We start from the raw sequence: 18,300 nt of genomic DNA, 5'->3' as shown, positions 1-18,300 counted from the left end.
TTAAAAGCTGGTTCTCTGTTTCTTTTCTGGGCTGCCTTACTCTCATTTTACATCTAATTTGCCAGAGTTTATGCTTTTTTTTATTTTACTCACTTGGACACGACTGCCACTTTTTGAAGGATTTCCTTATGTCTCTAACAGCCTCCTTTACTCCGCTGTTTAAGGACTTCAGCTTAGCATTTTTTCCATTAAGGATTTAAAAAAAAACAAAAAACATGCCTTTACTTTGAATCTACAACATTATGTCTTTAGATAATCATCATGCTGCCTGTAAGATTCTTTTAAAATTGTTTCTTCATATTTAGAGAATTTCTTATTAAATTTAAACACTGTGATAATGGCATTTGTGTTGTCACAAGAATGCTACATCTGAGTCTACTGTGGTCATTACTGCAGTGTAGTTCTTTCACAGTAACATTTTTAATCTAGCCGTGCATTGCTTAGGAAGACAGTAAGATAAGGTTTTATTCTCGTGGATTCTCTTCTCTCTTCTCCCTTCCCTTCTGTGAAATCTTAGGTTCTGCATCAAGTCCTGTTGTGACAGTGATCTAGTGTTTGTGGGAGACGAGCTAGGACGGCAGTGTCCTGCCTATGAAAACTACAGATTGTCGATTTGCCTGTGTGAGTAAATTATATGAATGTACAGATCACATCACTGATCTTCCCAGAATAACAGCTGCACTTGCATTGGAAATCATAATGAATCTTAGGTATGAAGTGCAGTTCGTGAACCAAATACTCAGCTGCTTCAGAGAAGTTCCTTCAGGGCAGTTGCAAGTCAACAGAACTCTGCCAGCATTTACATGAGTATTGGGTACGGACCAACATCCTAACATGACATACACGTAGTTTTGATGAACAAAACTCACCAGTTGATTGCAGAAGCTCCTCGGTGGCGTGGTAGGATGGATGGATGGTAAATAATTGAGCCATGTTTTGGGCAGTCAATAACATCCATGGGGATGAACTGTGTACAGAACGGAAGGACATTTAGCTCTGCCCCAACCGATTTGTAGGCTGCAACTACTTCCTGGATAGGCTTGCCTTTAGCTCTCCATCTGGGGAACTTAAAAACAGGAGTGCCATCCTTCTCCGCTGCCAGTGCTGAGGGGCAAGAACAATTTCCTTTTTTAATTCACATTTTGTGTCAAAAATTCAAACTTGAAATCAGAGATACTGCATACAACTCAAGCAGATCATCAAGTGTATGATTACAGAGTGCCCTTTGTACTGTTCTGTATGTTGCTTAAAAACCTTTGCGCTTGGATATATTTTATTAATTCTGTCTTTGATTCCCATTCCTACAGCTTATGTCATTCTCAACTTGAAATCCACTCTTATGACTTGGCTAATAAGTACCAGTGAAAGCAGAAAAGAATGATGAATGCTATTGACTATTTAACAGTGACACTTCATTTCCTGTCTGGCCATTACATTTGCCTGCAACAGGTTTGTTTTAGCAGAACTTAATTTTCCACATCAGCAATTTGTATGTGAATATGACTACATACAACTAAAATTCACTCAAGTCAGCAGCAGTTTGCCATGTAGTGCAAATAATTACAGATGCTAGGGGGCTTCAGTAATTTCTTCAAAATTCTGTTTACTGATGCCTTCTGGATATGCTTACATTTATCTGTGAGACACACAGCTACACCCAAAATTAGGCTCAAAGGTGAGAAAAAACAACTGCACTAACTGCAGAGAGAATTTTTTGGTGTTTGTCGTGGTTCAACCCCAACCCTCAACTAAGTACCACGCAGCTGCTCACTTACTCCCCCTGCGGAGTAGAGCGAGAGAGAATCTGAATGGGGGAGAGAATCTGAAGACCAAAAGTAAGAAAACTCGTGGGTTGAGAAAAGAACAGTTTAATAGTTGAAATAAAATATTATAATAATAATAACAATAACAACAATAATAATTGTAATGAAAATGAAAATAACAGGAGAGGGAGAGGAACAAAACCCAGGGAAAAACAAAAAAACAAGTGATGCAACCACTCACCACCCACCAACCAACACCCAGCCAGTCCCTGAGCAGTGGTCACTGCCCCCCAGCCAACTCTCCCCAGTTTCTATACTGAGCATGATGTCATATGGTATGGAATAGCCCTTTGGCCAGTTTGGGTCAGCTGTCCTGGCTGTGCCCCCTCCCAGCTTCTTGTGCACCTGGCAGAGCATGGGAAGCTGAAAAGTCCTTGACTTAGTATAAGCACTGCTTAGCAACAACTAAAACACCAGTGTGTTACCACATTATCTCATGCTAAATCCAAAACACAGCACTATACCACCTACTAGGAAGAAAATTAACTCTATCCCAGCTGAAACCAGGACAGTATCCACTCCTTATTCTATACCATCTACGTCATGCCCCAGTCCTACACTTTCCAACACATTCCAATTAATCACCACCACTTTTCCTGTCTTTTGATATATACACACAGATATCATTCCCTTGGTCTATGGGCCATCCCTCTAAAATGTCCATTGGGTTCATTTAGTCCATTACTTTGGATTCCATCTGTCATAACAGTCTTTCAGGGCAGGAGAGATGGTGTGTGGTGTTGGATTGTTGTATGCTGAAGTCAGTTCTGGTTCCATCACCGCTGCGTTTTGCTCGGTTTCATCAAAGTTCATTCTTCATTAACCTGGGTGATTCTTACTGTAATACCATTGATATGGCATATGGCAACTATAGTAGTAATGACATACAGTATTACATAGCAATTAATATCATACAGTTTGAATCATTGGCTATTCTCACCCAAAATCAAATCCCCTTGAGGTACACATCGGACTTCCCCATCCTTCCCACAAAGTGCATTACCCACAAAGTGCAACCAGGTCCTTGAGCAAAAGCAATCCCACAAATGGGCTTGCCTTTGCCCGAGGCAGGAGTAACCCAGACTGTCTTCCCCAGCATATTTTTTATGTGCACTACAGGGACTTTATCCCCTTCTACAGTATGTAAAAGTTTTGATTGGGCAGGGCCAGTTTGATTGGCAGATCCCCTAGAGCTGACTAACCAGATGGCCTTTGCTAAATGCATATCCCAGTGTTTGAACATCCCACCACCCATTGCTCGCAGTGTAGTCTTTAACAGTCCATTGTATCGTTCAATTTTCCCGGAGGCTGGTGCATGATAGGGGATGTGATACACCCACGCAATGCCATGCTCTTTGGCCCAGCTGTCCATGAGGTTGTTTCGGAAATGAGTCCTGTTGCCTGACGCAATTCTTTCTGGGGCACCATGTTGCCATAGGACTTGTTTTTCAAGGCCCAGGATAGTGTTCTGGACGGTGGCATGGGGCACAGGATATGTTTCCAGCCATCCGGTGGTTGCTTCCACCATTGTAAGCACATGGCGCTTGCCTTGGTGGGTTTGTGGGAGTGTGATATAATCAATCTGCTAGGCCTCCTCCCTCCCCATATTTACATTTCAGCCATCATCCTCCATACCAGAGAGGCTTTAACCACTCGGCTTGTTTGATTGCAGCGCATGTTTCACATTCATGGATAACCTGTACAATAGTGTCCATGGTCAAGTCCACCCCTTGATCACAAGCCCATCTGTATGTTGCAGCTCTTCCTTGATGGCCTGAGGTGTCATGGGCCCACCAAGCTATAAATAATTCACCCTTATGTTGCCAGTCCAGGTCCACCTGAGCCACTTCAGTCTTAGCAGCCTGATCCACCTGCTGGTTGTTTTGATGTTCTTCAGTGGCCCAACTCTTGGGTACGTGAGCACCTACGTGATGTACTTTTACAACCAGGTTCTCTACCCAGGCAGCAATATCTTGCCACAACACAGCAGCCCAGGTGGGTTTGCCTCTGTGCTGCCAGTTGCTCTGCTTCCATTGCTGCAGCCACCCCCACAGGGCATTTGCCACCATCCATGAGTCAGTGCAGAGATAAAGTACTGGCCATTCTTCTCATTCAGCAATATCTAAAGCCAGCTGGATGGCCTTCAGCTCTGCAAACTGACTTGATTCACCTTCTCCTTCAGCAGTTTCTACAACTTGTCATATAGGACTCCATACAGCAGCCTTCCATCTCCAATGCTTTCCCACAAGATGACAGGACCCATCAGTGAACAGGGCATATTGCTTCTCATTTTCTGGTAGTTAATTATACAGTGGGGCCTCCTCAGCACTCATCACCTCCTCCTCTGGCAATATTCCGAAATCCTTGCCTTCTGACCAGTTCATGATCACTTCCAAGATTCCTGGGCAACTGGGGTTTCCTGTTCGAGCCCAGTGTGTGATCAGTGCGACCCACTTACTCCACATAGCATCAGTTGCATGATGTGCAGAGGGGACCCTCCCTTTGAACATCCAGCCCAGCACCAGCAGTTGGGGTGCCAGAAGGAGCTGTGCTTCAGTACCAATCACTTCCAAAGTAGCTCGAACCCTTTCATATGCTGCCAATATCTCTTTTTCAGTTGGAGTATAGCAGGCCTCGGATCCTCTGTATCCCCAACTCCAAAACCCTAAGGGCTGACCTTGAGTCTCTCCTGGTGCTTTCTGCCAGAGGCTCCAGGTAGGGCCATTCTCCCCGGCTGTGGTGTAGAGCACATTTTTTACATCTTTTCCTGCCTGGACTGGCCCAAGGGCTACTGCGTGAACTATCTCCTGTTTAATTTGTTCAAAGGCTTATCATTGCTCAGGGCCCCATTTGAAATCGTTCTTCCGGGTCACTTGATATAGAGGGCTTACAATTAGATTGTAATTTGGAATATGCATTCTCCAAAAACACACAATGCCTAAGAAAGCTTGTGTTTCTTTTTGCTAGTTGGTGGAGACATGGCTGTTATTTTGTTGATCACATCCATTTTATTCCTAAAAACTGGATCTCCTGTGCAGGTCCCTTGACCTTACTTTGTTTTATGGCAAAACTGGCCTTCAGAAGGATTTGGACTATTTTCTTCCCTTTCTCAAAAACTTCTGCTATGTTGCCCCATACAATGATGTCATCAACGTACTGCAGGTGTTCCAGAGCCTCACCCTGTTCCAGTGCCTCACCCTGTTCCAGTGCAGTTTGAATCAGTCCATGGCAAATGGTGGAGCTGTGTTTCCACCCCTGGGGCAATTGATTCCAGGTGTACTGGATGCCCCTCCAAGTGAAAGCAAACTGTGGCCTGCACTCTGCTGCCAAAGAAAAACGTATTAGCGATATCAATTGTGGCATACCATTTGGCTGCCTTTGACTCCAGTTCATATTGAAGTTCTAGCACGTCTGGCATGGCAGCACTCAGTGGCAGCGTGACTTCATTCAGGCCACGATAGTCTACTGTTAGTCTCCACTCTCCAGCAGACTTTCACACTGGCCATATGGGACTGTTAAAGGGTGAGCAAGTCCTGCTCTTCACTCCTTGGCTCTCTGGTCAACGAATCAGTTTATGGATGGGAATCAGGGAGTCTCATTTTGTGCGATAGTGCCTCTGGTGCACCGTTGTGGTAGTGACTGGCACCTGTTGTTCTTTGACCCTCAGCAACCCCACAACAGAAGGGTCCTCCGAAAGACTGGGAAGGGTTGACAGCTGTTTAATTTCCTCCATCTCCAAGGCAGCTATACCAAAAGCCCACTGGTACCCTTCTGGGTCCTCGAAATACCCTCTCCTGAGGTAGTCTATGCCAAGGATGCACGGAGCCTCTGGGCCAGTCACAGAGGTGCTTTTGCCACTCATTCCCAGTTAGGCTCACTTCAGCCTCCAATACAGTTAGCTCTTGGGATCCCCCTGTCACTCCAGAAATACAGACGGGTTCTGCCCCTGTATAGCTTGATGGCATTAGGGTACACTGTGCACCAGTGTCCACTAGAGCCTTATACCCCTGTGGGTCTGATGTGCCAGGCCATCAAATCCATACAGTCCAGTAAATCTGGTTGTCCCTTTCCTCCACCTGGCTGGAGGCAGGGCCCCTCTAGTCCTGGTCATAGTGTTACTCACTTCTTGTAAATGCGAATCAAAAGTCCCTTTATTAAGATGGGAAGTAAAATCAGCACTTCTACTCTGTCTGGGGAACTGCTCACTGGAAACTGGAGCAGCAATTTTCCTGGAAGAACCCTCTTTTGTGATTGTTTTTCCTTGCAACTCATGTACCATGCCCCTAGGGTCAAGGTAGATTTTCCATCCCACTTCCTCATGTCCATGGTCACGCAGGTAAAACCACAGGGTGGCCTGTGGTGTGTATCCACTATATCATCCCTCTTGAGCAGAGGGATGCTTACTCCTAATGGCTGAGATACTGGTTCATACAGGTGGGGTGCAGGACATACACTGTTTGAATCACTGGAACTCCTGGGACAGTTTCTCAGCTAGCACGTCTGTCAGTTTCTCCACAGCTGAGATGCAAGACAGTAGGGAGGAAGAGAGACTTTCTTTGTATTGTTGGAGTTGGCCAGCCAATTCATCCACCGTTGGTTCCCCTCCGTCTTTCCAGGTCATTACTGCCAATGAGTTTGCATGCAACAACGGTGCACTCCATACAAACTTCTGCCACATGGGTCACGTGCACCTGACTTCATCTGGATCTTTGGATAACTGCTCATTGTTCAGGTCATCATAAATCACCTCCAGCACGGCTAATTCCCTCAGGTACTGGATACCTCTCTCCGTGGTGGTCCACTTGCCTGGCTGACGTACACCATCTTCCTTGAAGGGATACCTTTCCTTTATGCCTGACAGGAGTCACCTCCAGAGGCTGAGGACTTGTGCCCCTTTTCCAATCACTTTGTCAATGCCCCCTTCCCTAGAAAGGGATCCCAGCTGCTTGGCTTCCCTACCCTCTAATTCCAAGCTACTGGCCCTGTTATCCCAGCATCGGAGCAGCCAAGTGATGATGTGCTCGCCTGGACAACGACTGAAATCTTTTCACATATCTCGCAGCTCACTCAGGGATAGGGATCAGATGGTTACCATCTCATTTATGGGTTCTGCCTCTTCCTCCTCCTGTTCTCGTGATGGCCCCGGTTCATCTTCATCCCTTACTAAACAAGCTGATTTTCTTGTGTATTTCTTCTTGTGTATAGGGGCGACTGATACCAGCATGGGTTGGTTCTCTGGTTCAGCTGCAGTACCTGCTGGGGGGGTTGGAGTATCCGCAGTGCCAGTCGCCAGTGGTGGAGTAGCCACAGTGCCTGTCACGGGGGTTGGAGTAGCTGCAGTGCCTGTCATTTTTCCTCAGATCCAGAGACCTTCTCTTCCCCTTGAGGGTACTGAACAGTGTTGAACAGGGCTCGGTAGGCATGGGCCAGGCTCCACCACATTGCAGTGATTTGTGTCTCTCTGGAGTTGCCAGGATGACAACATACTTCTTCCATATACTTTACTAGTTTTTCAGGATTCTGCACTTGTTCAGGGGTGAAGTTCCAAAACCATGGAGGTGCCCACTGTCCTAGGTACTTGCCCATACTATCCCACACAGCCTACCACTCATAACTATCCAGCCTTAGGGCAGATCTCTGGATGATATTCTTAAATTGCTTATTAACCTTAAACAAAACCAAAACAATATGCCCAAGAAATACCAACAGAAGTATCTTAACTACCCAAGAATGTTCAAGGTACTGAAAAGTTATGGTAGTGAAGGAGGAAACATCATACAAGAAGGTAGCAAAGGTGCGATTCTGTATTTCCTCCACAAAAAACCTCTCAGAGGAAGTGGTATAATTGCTAATTGTCTCCATGAGGTGGTACCTGAAGTACAGCAATGGCTTCAGTACAAAACTCAGACACCAGATTAAGCTCAAGGACAGTGTTTTAATAACAAATGTCCCAGGCAAAACATCACTAATCACTGCAGAGCACAGCAAACTGCAAAAACCAACACCGATCTTTAACATGTATAGCAAAAAACTGAGCACAGTACAGATCAGATAAGCTAGTATTGAGAACAGATGAATCAATATTGTGACCAGCAACTGTGAACAGATATAAATTCCTTAATATGCTCTGGTTAATCTGTTATTATCTCACAAACCCTTTGTGCCCCATGTTGGGCACCAAAAAGGACTGTCGTGGTTTAACCCCAGCCAGCAGCTAACACAAAGCCGCTTGCTCAGCCTCCCTGCCCAGATGGGCGAGAGGATCCAAAGAGCAAAAGTAAGAAAACTCATGGGTTGAGATAAGAACAGTTTAATAATTGAAATAAAATCTAATAATCATAATAATAAATTGTAATGAAAAGGAAAACAACGAGAGAGAGAGAGAGAGAGAGAGAGAGACAAAACCCAGGGAAAAAAAACAAGTGATGCAACCGCTCACCACCCGCAGATTGATGCCCAGCCAGTCCCTGAGCAGCTGCCCCCAGGCCAATTCCCCCAGTTTATATACTGAACATGATGTCATATGGTATGGAACAGCCCTTTGGCCAGTTTGGGTCAGCTGTCCTGGCTGTGCCCCCTTCCAGCTTCTTGTGCACCTCCTTGCTAGCAGAGCATGGGAAGCTGAAAAGTTCTTGACTTAATATAAGCACCGCTTAGCAACAACTAAAACACCAGTGTGTTATCACATTATTTTCATGCTAAATCCAAAACACAGCACTATACCACCTACTAGGAAGAAAATTAACTCTATCCCAGCCAAAACCAGGAGAGTGTTTAATAAATTCTGTTGCACAACTGCTTAATAACTCATCACAGAGAGTAGGATAGTACAGTCAAACTCTACATCTGTTGAGTTGTATGTGTAATAGGAAGAAAAGGGAAAACAAGAAGAGGTATGGAAAATTCACCTAATTTAATTTATATTTCTAAACAGAGTTTTGTACTTTCCTTTCTCTTTTTCACTTTTGACTTGAAGTATCTTCAGCCTATTAACCTAGGCCTTAAGTAAATACTTACTTAAATATCATGCCATGGACGCTAGTGTATACTGCAATTGCTTTTAGAAATAAAAATCGCAGCTGTCTGAGGATATAGAAACATGAGCAAATTTCACTTGAGACTTAAGCTGTTTGAGTCATCTGGAAGTAAAAAGCAACAAAGTATCTAGTAATTTCTTCTTTTTCATTAGGGGAGCATTAAACTAATTATATGGCTTAGTTACAATAAATATATGATGGAAAACAGTGGAAGATTTGCTTAGTTACATCTGCTAGTGTAATAACTGTACAACAATAGTCTATATAGTGTAATCGAGTATTATAGTATGCTTCCACAGCTGGATAGTCGAATTGTCTTTTTCTAAACTAATAGTTGCCTCCTCTAATCCTTCCAAAGTGTGATTAAATCTTTTAATGAGGTAGAGTTACAGAATATAATAAACTTGAGAACTATATGCTAGTTTGGGAGTACCATAGCCCAAGTAAGCAAAATTTAGGTTTGATTCTTCCCTCATAAGAGTTCTCCAAAAACATGTCAGGACCTGACAAAAAAAAAAAAAAAAAAAAAAAGACTTAAGACAACTCATGGACTGTACTTTTAATTTCTGATTATCCATAAAGGTATATTCCATTCTGGCACTTCTATTCTGCCATTCTGGCACTCACTACTTTTGTGTCACTGAAAAAAAAAAGTTACAATTCAAATGATTCCAAAGTAGCTTCTTTGTCATGCTGGGTTCTGCTGTATGAGTACAATTCTGAATACCTGTCAGGCAACAACTCCTTCTTTAGGAAGTCTAGAAAATCCTTATGCATCTTGGCAATGGGAAAAGGGAGAGCAAAGCCTCCTCTACCCTTTTCAATGGGTTTTCCATAGTCCATGTAGCAGAGAAATAGGCTCTGCAGGTACACTGCCGCACGCAAGCTTGTCAGAAAGGGTAGAAAGCCAGGGATAAACTGTCTTGGCTTCGTGCCTTGAGTGTCCCAGACAGCACAGTGAAACGGGTGACAGACATTTGTGCTTGAGTACAGGCTCAGCAGCTATCTTTGAGATACAGATCTAGTCCAGGATGATTACCTCTAGGATGTACATTCAAATAAGGTACCCAGATTGATTTATTTTTTAAATATCATAATGTATGGCCCTGTATGGTTAGAAACAACTTTTAAATACTGACTAACTAACAAGGTTAAACCAGTTCTGGGACTCGTGTTTGTTAAAGCATAGTTCTTAATCCAGTGTAATAAAGGCAATATATGCAAGTCATTCCCATAGAGATATCACCTTCTCACGAAAAGGCGAGTTTGTTACGTATGCCTGTAATCTTAACATTTGAATTAAGGTTACACTTACCCAAAGGATCAGCTTGTCCATTCTTGTCAGGCACTGTGAATACTCCCACGACTTTATGGCCCTCTTTTCTCAGCTTGTTATAAACTTCTTGTCCAAAAATACTTTGACCTATAAGGGCTAGCTTTAGCTTATGTTGGTAAGCCTGGTAAAAAGAATTAAAAGAAACCATTTTCTAGGATGCAAAGAAAATACTTTGTTGCTTACATTTCTCTCTTGCTCCTTCTTGATCAATGTTCACTTCAATTTAAAATGGAATAGTCTTTTTACCCCAATCACCTTTGAAGGAATAATAATCAATTTTTTGAGATTAATGACAGGCAATGTACAATTCAGAGAGAACACACTTAACATAAAAGTATCATCTGATACTGTCACTGATGTTTATATGGCTTTCCGAGTATTTTCATTAGGCAGACACACTGCTGTTACAAGAGGCATAATAGGCTGCATGATCTTATTTGTAGTCAGAACTAATATGGTAAGAAATGAAAATACATTTTTTGAAACAGATACTTAAAACACTTTTCTAGGCATAACTTAGGTGCCTGGAACATGCCCTCTAAATCCCTATAATTAAATGGTGGCATATTATTTGTGGTTAATATGTATAGGCTAAAGAAGACAAGCTTGCGTTGTTCCTTCCAAGGTAATGATCATCCATTTGATCGTCCTACAAGGAAATACTGCAAGGTTTCTTTGTTTGACTTCCGTCTGTGTTTGCATCCCAGTACACTGGACACATGCTTTTAAGCTTCTTCAGACTGAGTAAGTGCCAATAACTGCCCCAACTTTTTATTTTTAGGATAGTTAGAATCACAACACTAATATGATATCAGGATATCACATACTGCTATGTTATTCAAGTGCTTGCACCCTGAGAAAATTACTAATTCCTCCAGAGTCCCTTTAGATTTAGGGGACAGTTGTGCTCCTCTCCCACCCTACCTCCAGTCCCTTGCCCCTAACACCTCCTTTATCCCAGAACTGGTATTCCTGTAGCTGCAAGAACTGGATTAGGGTACTGAGGTAGGGAGGCACTGACCTGAAAAAATGCAGCTTATTCTTAACTGGATCTAGTCACTAATCTAGTTCATTGCACTGCCACAAGTCCTAACGCAGGTCCAGCGGGGGAACAGGAATGAGCATGCAGGCACTGGCAGAAGGGTGGAACTGTCCCTATAAGCAGTGCCTTTGCATTTTTCATCAGCTGCTGGAAACTGAAAACTGGAAACCTTCAAAAAACAAATGGACTAGCAGATCTGGTTATGAAGGAAAGTTCCAGACAGAGTAAGCAGAAAACTTACCTTCCTCAAACCTGAATCTAGTAGAAACTATTCCTAGACTCAAACCATTAAAGATCTCTCCTCTTAGGAGGCCTGAATGAAAGGTAGAAAATAAATCCACATACTCCCCACCTTTATTCTTAACTTCATCTTTCCCAATTGGGCTTTGACTTCCATTTTTTTGAATGACCCATCAGATACCATAAGCTCAGAATGATAAAGAGGAATCAAAGCACTGTTTGAATATCTTAACCACCAGCATTTGTTCTCTATGTTGGCACGTGTATGTTTTTCTGCACCCATTCTTATGGTGGCCCACACCTTGACTAAGTGGGTTATTGATTGGATACCAAATGCTCTGGACTGCCCATCAGATCATATGACAAATTCTATGACAAACAGAGATGTCCTGAAAAACAGGTTACTCAAAACCACAATCCGTTTCATTGCAATTCATTTCACAGCTGAAATATTATGGATGTATTTTGCTGTTTTCAAATTACATTTTAGTGGTGCAGCTAGCCTCAGAAAAGGGAGTTATGAAATTGTAGGTTCCATTAGAGGAATATTGAAGTCTGCTTTTTATTTTTTATAGAAAACAATAGGAAATAACTATTTGTCCAGAGACAGTATTTTCCCTCAGAATGAAACTGCGTAGTAAAACTGTCCCTGTATTACAGCATTAGTCAGCACTAGTGCAACTGCAGTAGTAACAAGTAGTAAGACACAAAGTGGACATAACTCAGGCTCTTGCAAAATCAGATTGTTATAGTTGGTTGGTAAAAAACGTCTGTGAGACTGGTGATGATAATATTCTTAACCAGTGCTGAACTGTTGGCAGTAATGCCTAAAATATGTCCACTATTTTGTTCTTAATAAAGGCAAGACCTTGTTCTGAATTACAATGAGCACAACTTATCCTTGCAATCTTTGTCTAGCAAGGCCCAATGGATGCAGGTAGATCTCATCACCAATGCTTTATGACTGATACCTTTGCTTTTACAGCAGAAATGTTGCTGCATTATAAAAAGTAATGACCAGATTTTCCTAATCACTTATTTAACTATTTTCCTAATCAATTATTTCCTATCAACTTATTTTCCTAATCAATTATTTTAACTATAGCAGGCAAGTTGAAGAAAGATTAACCTGCTGGATCACTGAACGTGTTTGGCATGGTATGAAATCCTCTGATTTCTGTACAGTGCTAATTTACAGTGGTAGCCCAACTAGTACATTGAAGAAACATTAAAGATAGCCCAGACGAGAGTTACTTATTCTACGTTTGTCCTTTTGTTAACATCTCTTAGCATCTCGTAACACCTCTTTTTGTTAACATCTCCTTTTGTTAACACCTCTCATGTCCTTTTGTTAACATCTCTAACAGAAGACTGGAAGGGATCTCCTTAGCTAACAAATCTAGTTCTCTGCTGTCACAAGCAATCATGTCATATGATTGCTTTTGTAAATTTATCCGACCTCCATTTTAAAGTACTTTTACTCACTGCTGTACTCTCTTGCTTTCCTGATTCTTGGCCAATATTCTTGTAATTTTCAGTCCAAATTTATCACCACTTTAAGAGCTACTTTTTGTCCACTTATTCACAAAGCATTAATAACATATGCATCCTCTATTCCTAAACTTAACTTTTAGTTCATGTTTCCCTGTCAATAAATCTGATTCTCATATTACATGGAACTGCATACCAGTTTCAGTTCCAAATCATGAGTTGCTGTAAATCAACATAGTTTCAGTAAAGCTACATGTGCTTAATTTTTGCTACTTGTGGAACTGAGCCAACAAATAGTGAGAAGTAAACAGAGAATACAGACTCCAAAGGAACAAAAAAATAAAACTGGCAAAATTGAGAAGATTGCAGACTGGCTAAGTCCCATTTCATCACTGTAGTGCACAAAAAGATTAGCCTGGCAGCAAATCAGCTCTGCTCTCTCACACTTACAGAAAGTTACTCAAATGGAGACTGATTTCAGTTGCAAGATGGATCTGGTAATTGTGCTATGACCAGTGATTCTTGAGTTACTTCTCCAATGAATGGTACATGTGTATTGCGTGATTTCTATCAACATCTGGCTTGGACATGGCAATTTGCTTGCAGCGCATTAACACATACACTGTCACCAGCAGAAAGCAGGAGCCAAACCCACAAGTCAGCCATGCAGAGGATTTCTACTGATAAAAAAAAAAGAAATCCCATATGTGGAAGGGCTTGCGTGATCAGACCACAAATTCAATCCTTCATTTTTTGTCTTATTTGAAAAATGGCAGTTGAGCAACTGCACGAGATCTTATAGCCAGCCTGTGTCGTATTTTGGAAATTCTCCTCAAGCATTTTTACATAACATGAGTTAGGCCTGTGCAAGTGGGAAATCCTTTTAGAAGAATTTAATGTGGACATAACACCCAATTAAAATGGAAAGCTCTATAAGATTACAGAGAAATGAAAAACAATTTGGTGTTTTCTTTCTTATAGAAATGGCACATTTTGGCCAGTGTACCATCACTAGCATTCATCAAGAAGCTGTAAAAAGGAAGCTCATTAAAGAACAGTAAAACAACCTTGTTGTTGAATAATGTGCTAGATGGATACTGGATCATTATAACTAACACATACAAAGATTAAAGTTTTTATTGTTTCTGTCAGTGATGTTAAGAGGCTATATTAGATTTCTTTTGCAGTTGCCTGGCTGACTACAGACATACAACATTCATTCAATTACAGATGCACGGGAAGGTTAATTGTCATGTAGTATCAGAGTGGATTTTTTGCGGTACATTTGTAAGATTACCCAGTTCCTAGTTATGGCAAACAATGCAGCTCAGGTGGCTTAGAGAGATCTGGCCTTTCTTTTATTACATTAGGAATCACAGGATTATGTAGTTATTATGACAGTGCTACCAAAAGATAAGGATTTAGAAGTTTTGTGCTCACTCTACTGTAATTCTGTTGTTTTCATTGTCTGAGCTTTTAATTTCTTCTTCAACCTTCTATTTTTCTTATAACACAGATTAATATTAATTCTGTTTCCCTGACTCAAGTGCTCCCAATTTGGATAAAGAAAATAAGATAAAGGTAAGGAGCATAAAACCTGAGAACTACTTGTAAAAGCAGCCTTATCTTGAATACGCAACTTGTCTGAAAGTCCACTTCTTTTTCACTGCCTCAGTATGAAAGCGCAGATTTAAGTTTAACTTTCCTATTTAAAAATTCTGGCCATATCATCTGTTGGTACAGTACTGGAATTTATTTTACAATGGCTCATTAAAAGATATACAGTATTTTAATGTTTGCTTCCATTCTGGTTCTTTTTTTCCTCCAAAACACCTAACCAAAAATAAAATAAATAGAATTAAGCACTGCATAGAGAAGCAGCCTGACAAATGCTGGTAACTATCTTGTCAAGTTCTAGTTCCTAAAAATGGAAAACAAGTCCAAGAGCTACATTTTCTTCTCTCAGAAGAGTCTAATGTTACGAAACCTATCCATAGGAGAATATTTATTTCACAGATAAAAATAATTTTCTGTTACTGCCTCTTTTGTATGTGTGTCTAACATTCAATTGGTTGTAAGTTTCTAATCAAAATTCTTGAAGGTTAACACTTAGTAACTGCTACTCTGGTTATGAAGCTTACTATCAAAATGATTACAATATTTTATTTATTCTGTATAAGAATTTAGTGAAGCTAGTAAATATTTTAATATGTTACATCTTTTTTAAAATGAATGTAGAATTATGCCTCCTTTGAAAAGCAGTACTGCAACTTTATTTCTGTTGAGGATCCCCCTACATGTGCTAAATTCCAGTGCCTCCAAATAGAAACCTGTTGTAGAGCCCCCCCTCCCATCTACACGTCTACAGGCAATGCGTTCTCATCAGTCATTCATTCTCATTTTTTGGCACTGCTGATTGCATTTCCAAAAGGCTTGTATTAAATCTCTTTATTCTAACTCCTTCCATGTAGATACCTTAGTAGGACTGCTGTCTTCAGGCTAAACCAAGCAGTCAAACATGAAACAAAGAACAGTCTTCAGGAAAGAAAAAATCTTCTCCCAGCCTCATTCAGCTTGCCAGATCTACACAACTGGACAATTTGGATCGGGCAAGGCTTTCGGGGAGCGGTTACTTGCAGGAGTTCTGCAGTCTATATATTTAACAGGACATAAAGAATAGCTTGGAACAAATGCGCAGAGCTGTAAAAAACTAAACCATGGGGTGCAGAGGAATTTAGGCCATCAACTTCAACCCCGAGCAACCCACCATCCAAGAGCTAGGAACTGGCGATGAGAAGGTCACAAACTACACGCTCCTCCTAGGCCAAAGCGTGGGGCTTCTCTCCGGCACTGGGAACGGGCATGGTCCTTCCTGAGAAGGCAACCTTCAGCTTCCCACAGGGCAAATCCAGCGTGAGGGAGGCAGCGAACAGCCACACTCACATTGTTCTCGCCACGCGATTACCGGGGATTATCACAGCATCGCTGGTGCCTGTTCCCTGCAGCTTCCAGGCACATCCCTGCAAGATGCAGCGCCCAGATGATGGCTGCGATCCCGCTCGCAGACCAGCCGGGTAAGATGCTGCTTCTGCACCCAAACCAAGCCCTCTCCCGAACCCTCCTGACCTTCCCGTGCCTGTACGCGCCTTACGAAAACCCCGGCAGAGACCATACGCATCACTCCTGATGCCCCCTCCCGCCACTTCCCCCTCCTTGCTCGGCTCCTGGCTGCCCTCCGGCCGGGGCGGCACGCCGAGGAGCGGCCCCCGCCGCTCGCCCCCGGCACGGCACGGCACGGCACGGCACGGGGGGGCCCACGTCCCCCGCTGCCCGCCCCACACTACTCACCGCGGCCGTGGTGCAGATCGTCCGCAGCAGCCGGGGGGCTGTCCGCAGCATCTTGCGGAGCGCCGCCGAGCCGCCGGCTTCCTCGGCCGCCCGGCGAAGACCGAGCCGGCACCGCGGCCGCGGCGGACCGCCTCGTCTGATGCAACCCGCGCCGATGCCGCTGGCGCCCCGCCAGCACATGAATCCGCGGCCGCGGCGGCGCGCCCCCGCTCGGGCCCGCGGGGACCGGCGCGGCGGGCGGCGGGGGGAAGCCCCGCACCTGCCGCTCCCGCTGCCGCCGCGCCCCCCGCCCCCTTGGCGGCCGCACGGCGGGACCGGCCCCGGCGCCGGGGGAACGGCGGGGGTGGCAGGGGCCGTGCAGCCCCCCTGGGGCGGGGCGGGGAGCCGGGCAAGCGCCTCTGCCCCCCCGGCTTCTCCCCGCGAGGCGCAGCCCCCGGAGCCGGGCTGTGCCCTCCCCGCTGCTGCCCACGGGGCCCGAGGGCAGGGACTCCCGGCCGACGAGGACACGAGTCACGGCTACCTGGGCGGCATTTTGTGGTCCGAGGCGCGTGCGGTGCCCCCGCACTCCCCCGCTGCGGGGGCCCTACAGCCCCCGTCCCCTGACAGCCTCGGAGGCCGCAGAGCCGGTACCTCCCGCTTTGGCCCCTCAGCGAGACACTCGTCTGACTCTTATGTGACAGTCAAAAGATCATGTAGATTATGGACATTAATTTTTAGGTTACTGCGTGCCAAAAATGCCAGTAATGAGGTTAAAAAGCATTAATGACTTCCTGGAAATCCATATTGCCAACATCACCAGGTATTTTTAAACCAGCTCATTCTACTTAATAATTTTTAAAAATCTACCATTTGACGTCATCTATTAACACAAATGTTTCAACTTCAATATTTTTCTAAAGTCACAACAAAATCTTCTTGTCAGAGGTATGGAGAAGACCTTGAAAACGCAAACCCAAAGTGCTAAAAAAATCTCAGAAGGCAAACAAAAATTACCCCAAAAGGGGTATGAATAGCAAACCCAAAGTAGATAGCATGGCAGTAGTATAAGCATCATTGCCAATTGGGTCAGGCTTAAACCCCAGCAACACTTAATCGTAAAGAACAAGGGTGGGTAAAAGGCTGAAACACACTCTGTTCCTGTCAAGAAAACAAGGAAGGAAAAAAAGAGAAGTTGGTCATCATATGGCTGAGTTGTGACCCACATCAGAGAGGTCAGAAGCAACACTGAAACCAAATTTATGACCTGCAGAGATCTTGCTACAGTGGAAAATACAGCAGACAAAGTCTTGCCCTCGCACTTGCAAACATCCACGTCTCACTGATTTTTTGATGCTTTCCTGCAAACGAAGTGCGACAGTAATCCCCAGGCCTCCACCCTCTTCTTCAGCATACTTCAAATGCTCAGCTATACCTGAAAGAAGAGCACGGCTGCAGAACTGCTGCTCCCTCCGTGCTGAGAGGACACGGGAAGGAGAGGTGCTGCAAGAGGTAAATTGTGCCAGTCCCAAAGTAAGTCAGGTTAGCACAACACAATTCCCCCATGGAGTAAAGTTACACAGGGGCTTGCATTGTGATTCTCATAACATAATTCACTCCCTGATTTACTCCTGTGTAGCAAAACTATATCCTGCCCTTTATTCAAGGCTCTTGGCAGACCCCTAAGTGTAGGTGGTATTGAGTGGAATCAACAGAAATTCTAATAAAAACATTTTAATTAAAATAAACCACTGTTCCTATAATTTCCTCTCTATGGGGTGAAAAACCTAGGGGAGTACTTGGCCCACTTCAGTGAAGATTCTTCTCATGATGCCTTCATTTGGAGCATGTGGTGATTTATTAGATTATGGAATAGTCAACCAAGGGAATTAGTGAGTTTCTTTGCTCTGAGACATTAAAAACTAAACTAGTAGAATTAATCAAAAAGTCCCATTAACAAGAGGGGACAATATGTTTATGCAAGTGGTTCCTTCTCTAGTATCTGTG

At 43.5% G+C, this 18,300-nt stretch overlaps 1 protein-coding gene across 5 annotated transcripts in view; it reads right to left on the bottom strand.

Annotated features, from left to right (window-relative positions):
* ALDH1L2 (aldehyde dehydrogenase 1 family member L2) overlaps positions 1–16,512 on the bottom strand; it is a 41,161-nt gene extending 24,649 nt beyond the window's left edge. The window contains exons 1-4 of one of the 5 annotated variants that reach the window (XM_075502338.1): positions 16,318–16,456; positions 10,176–10,317; positions 1,045–1,104; positions 870–967 (exon numbers count right to left, since the gene is read on the bottom strand). In XM_075502338.1, coding sequence (XP_075358453.1) covers positions 870–967; positions 1,045–1,104; positions 10,176–10,196 — 179 coding nt within the window. In that variant the 5' untranslated portion in view covers positions 10,197–10,317; positions 16,318–16,456. Of the gene's footprint in view, positions 1–869; positions 1,105–10,175; positions 10,318–15,736; positions 15,990–16,317 lie in introns of all 5 variants that reach the window. The other 4 variants (XM_075502320.1, XM_075502313.1, XM_075502329.1 and 1 more) reach the window with 4 other exon arrangements.
* Positions 16,513–18,300: the final 1,788 nt, after the last annotated feature.

This window comes from Mycteria americana, chromosome 1 (assembly GCF_035582795.1).
Source record: "Mycteria americana isolate JAX WOST 10 ecotype Jacksonville Zoo and Gardens chromosome 1, USCA_MyAme_1.0, whole genome shotgun sequence".
In the NCBI taxonomy this organism is placed as follows: domain Eukaryota; kingdom Metazoa; phylum Chordata; class Aves; order Ciconiiformes; family Ciconiidae; genus Mycteria; species Mycteria americana.
Note: the sequence above shows the minus strand (reverse complement) of the source record. Positions and strands in the feature narration are given on the sequence as shown.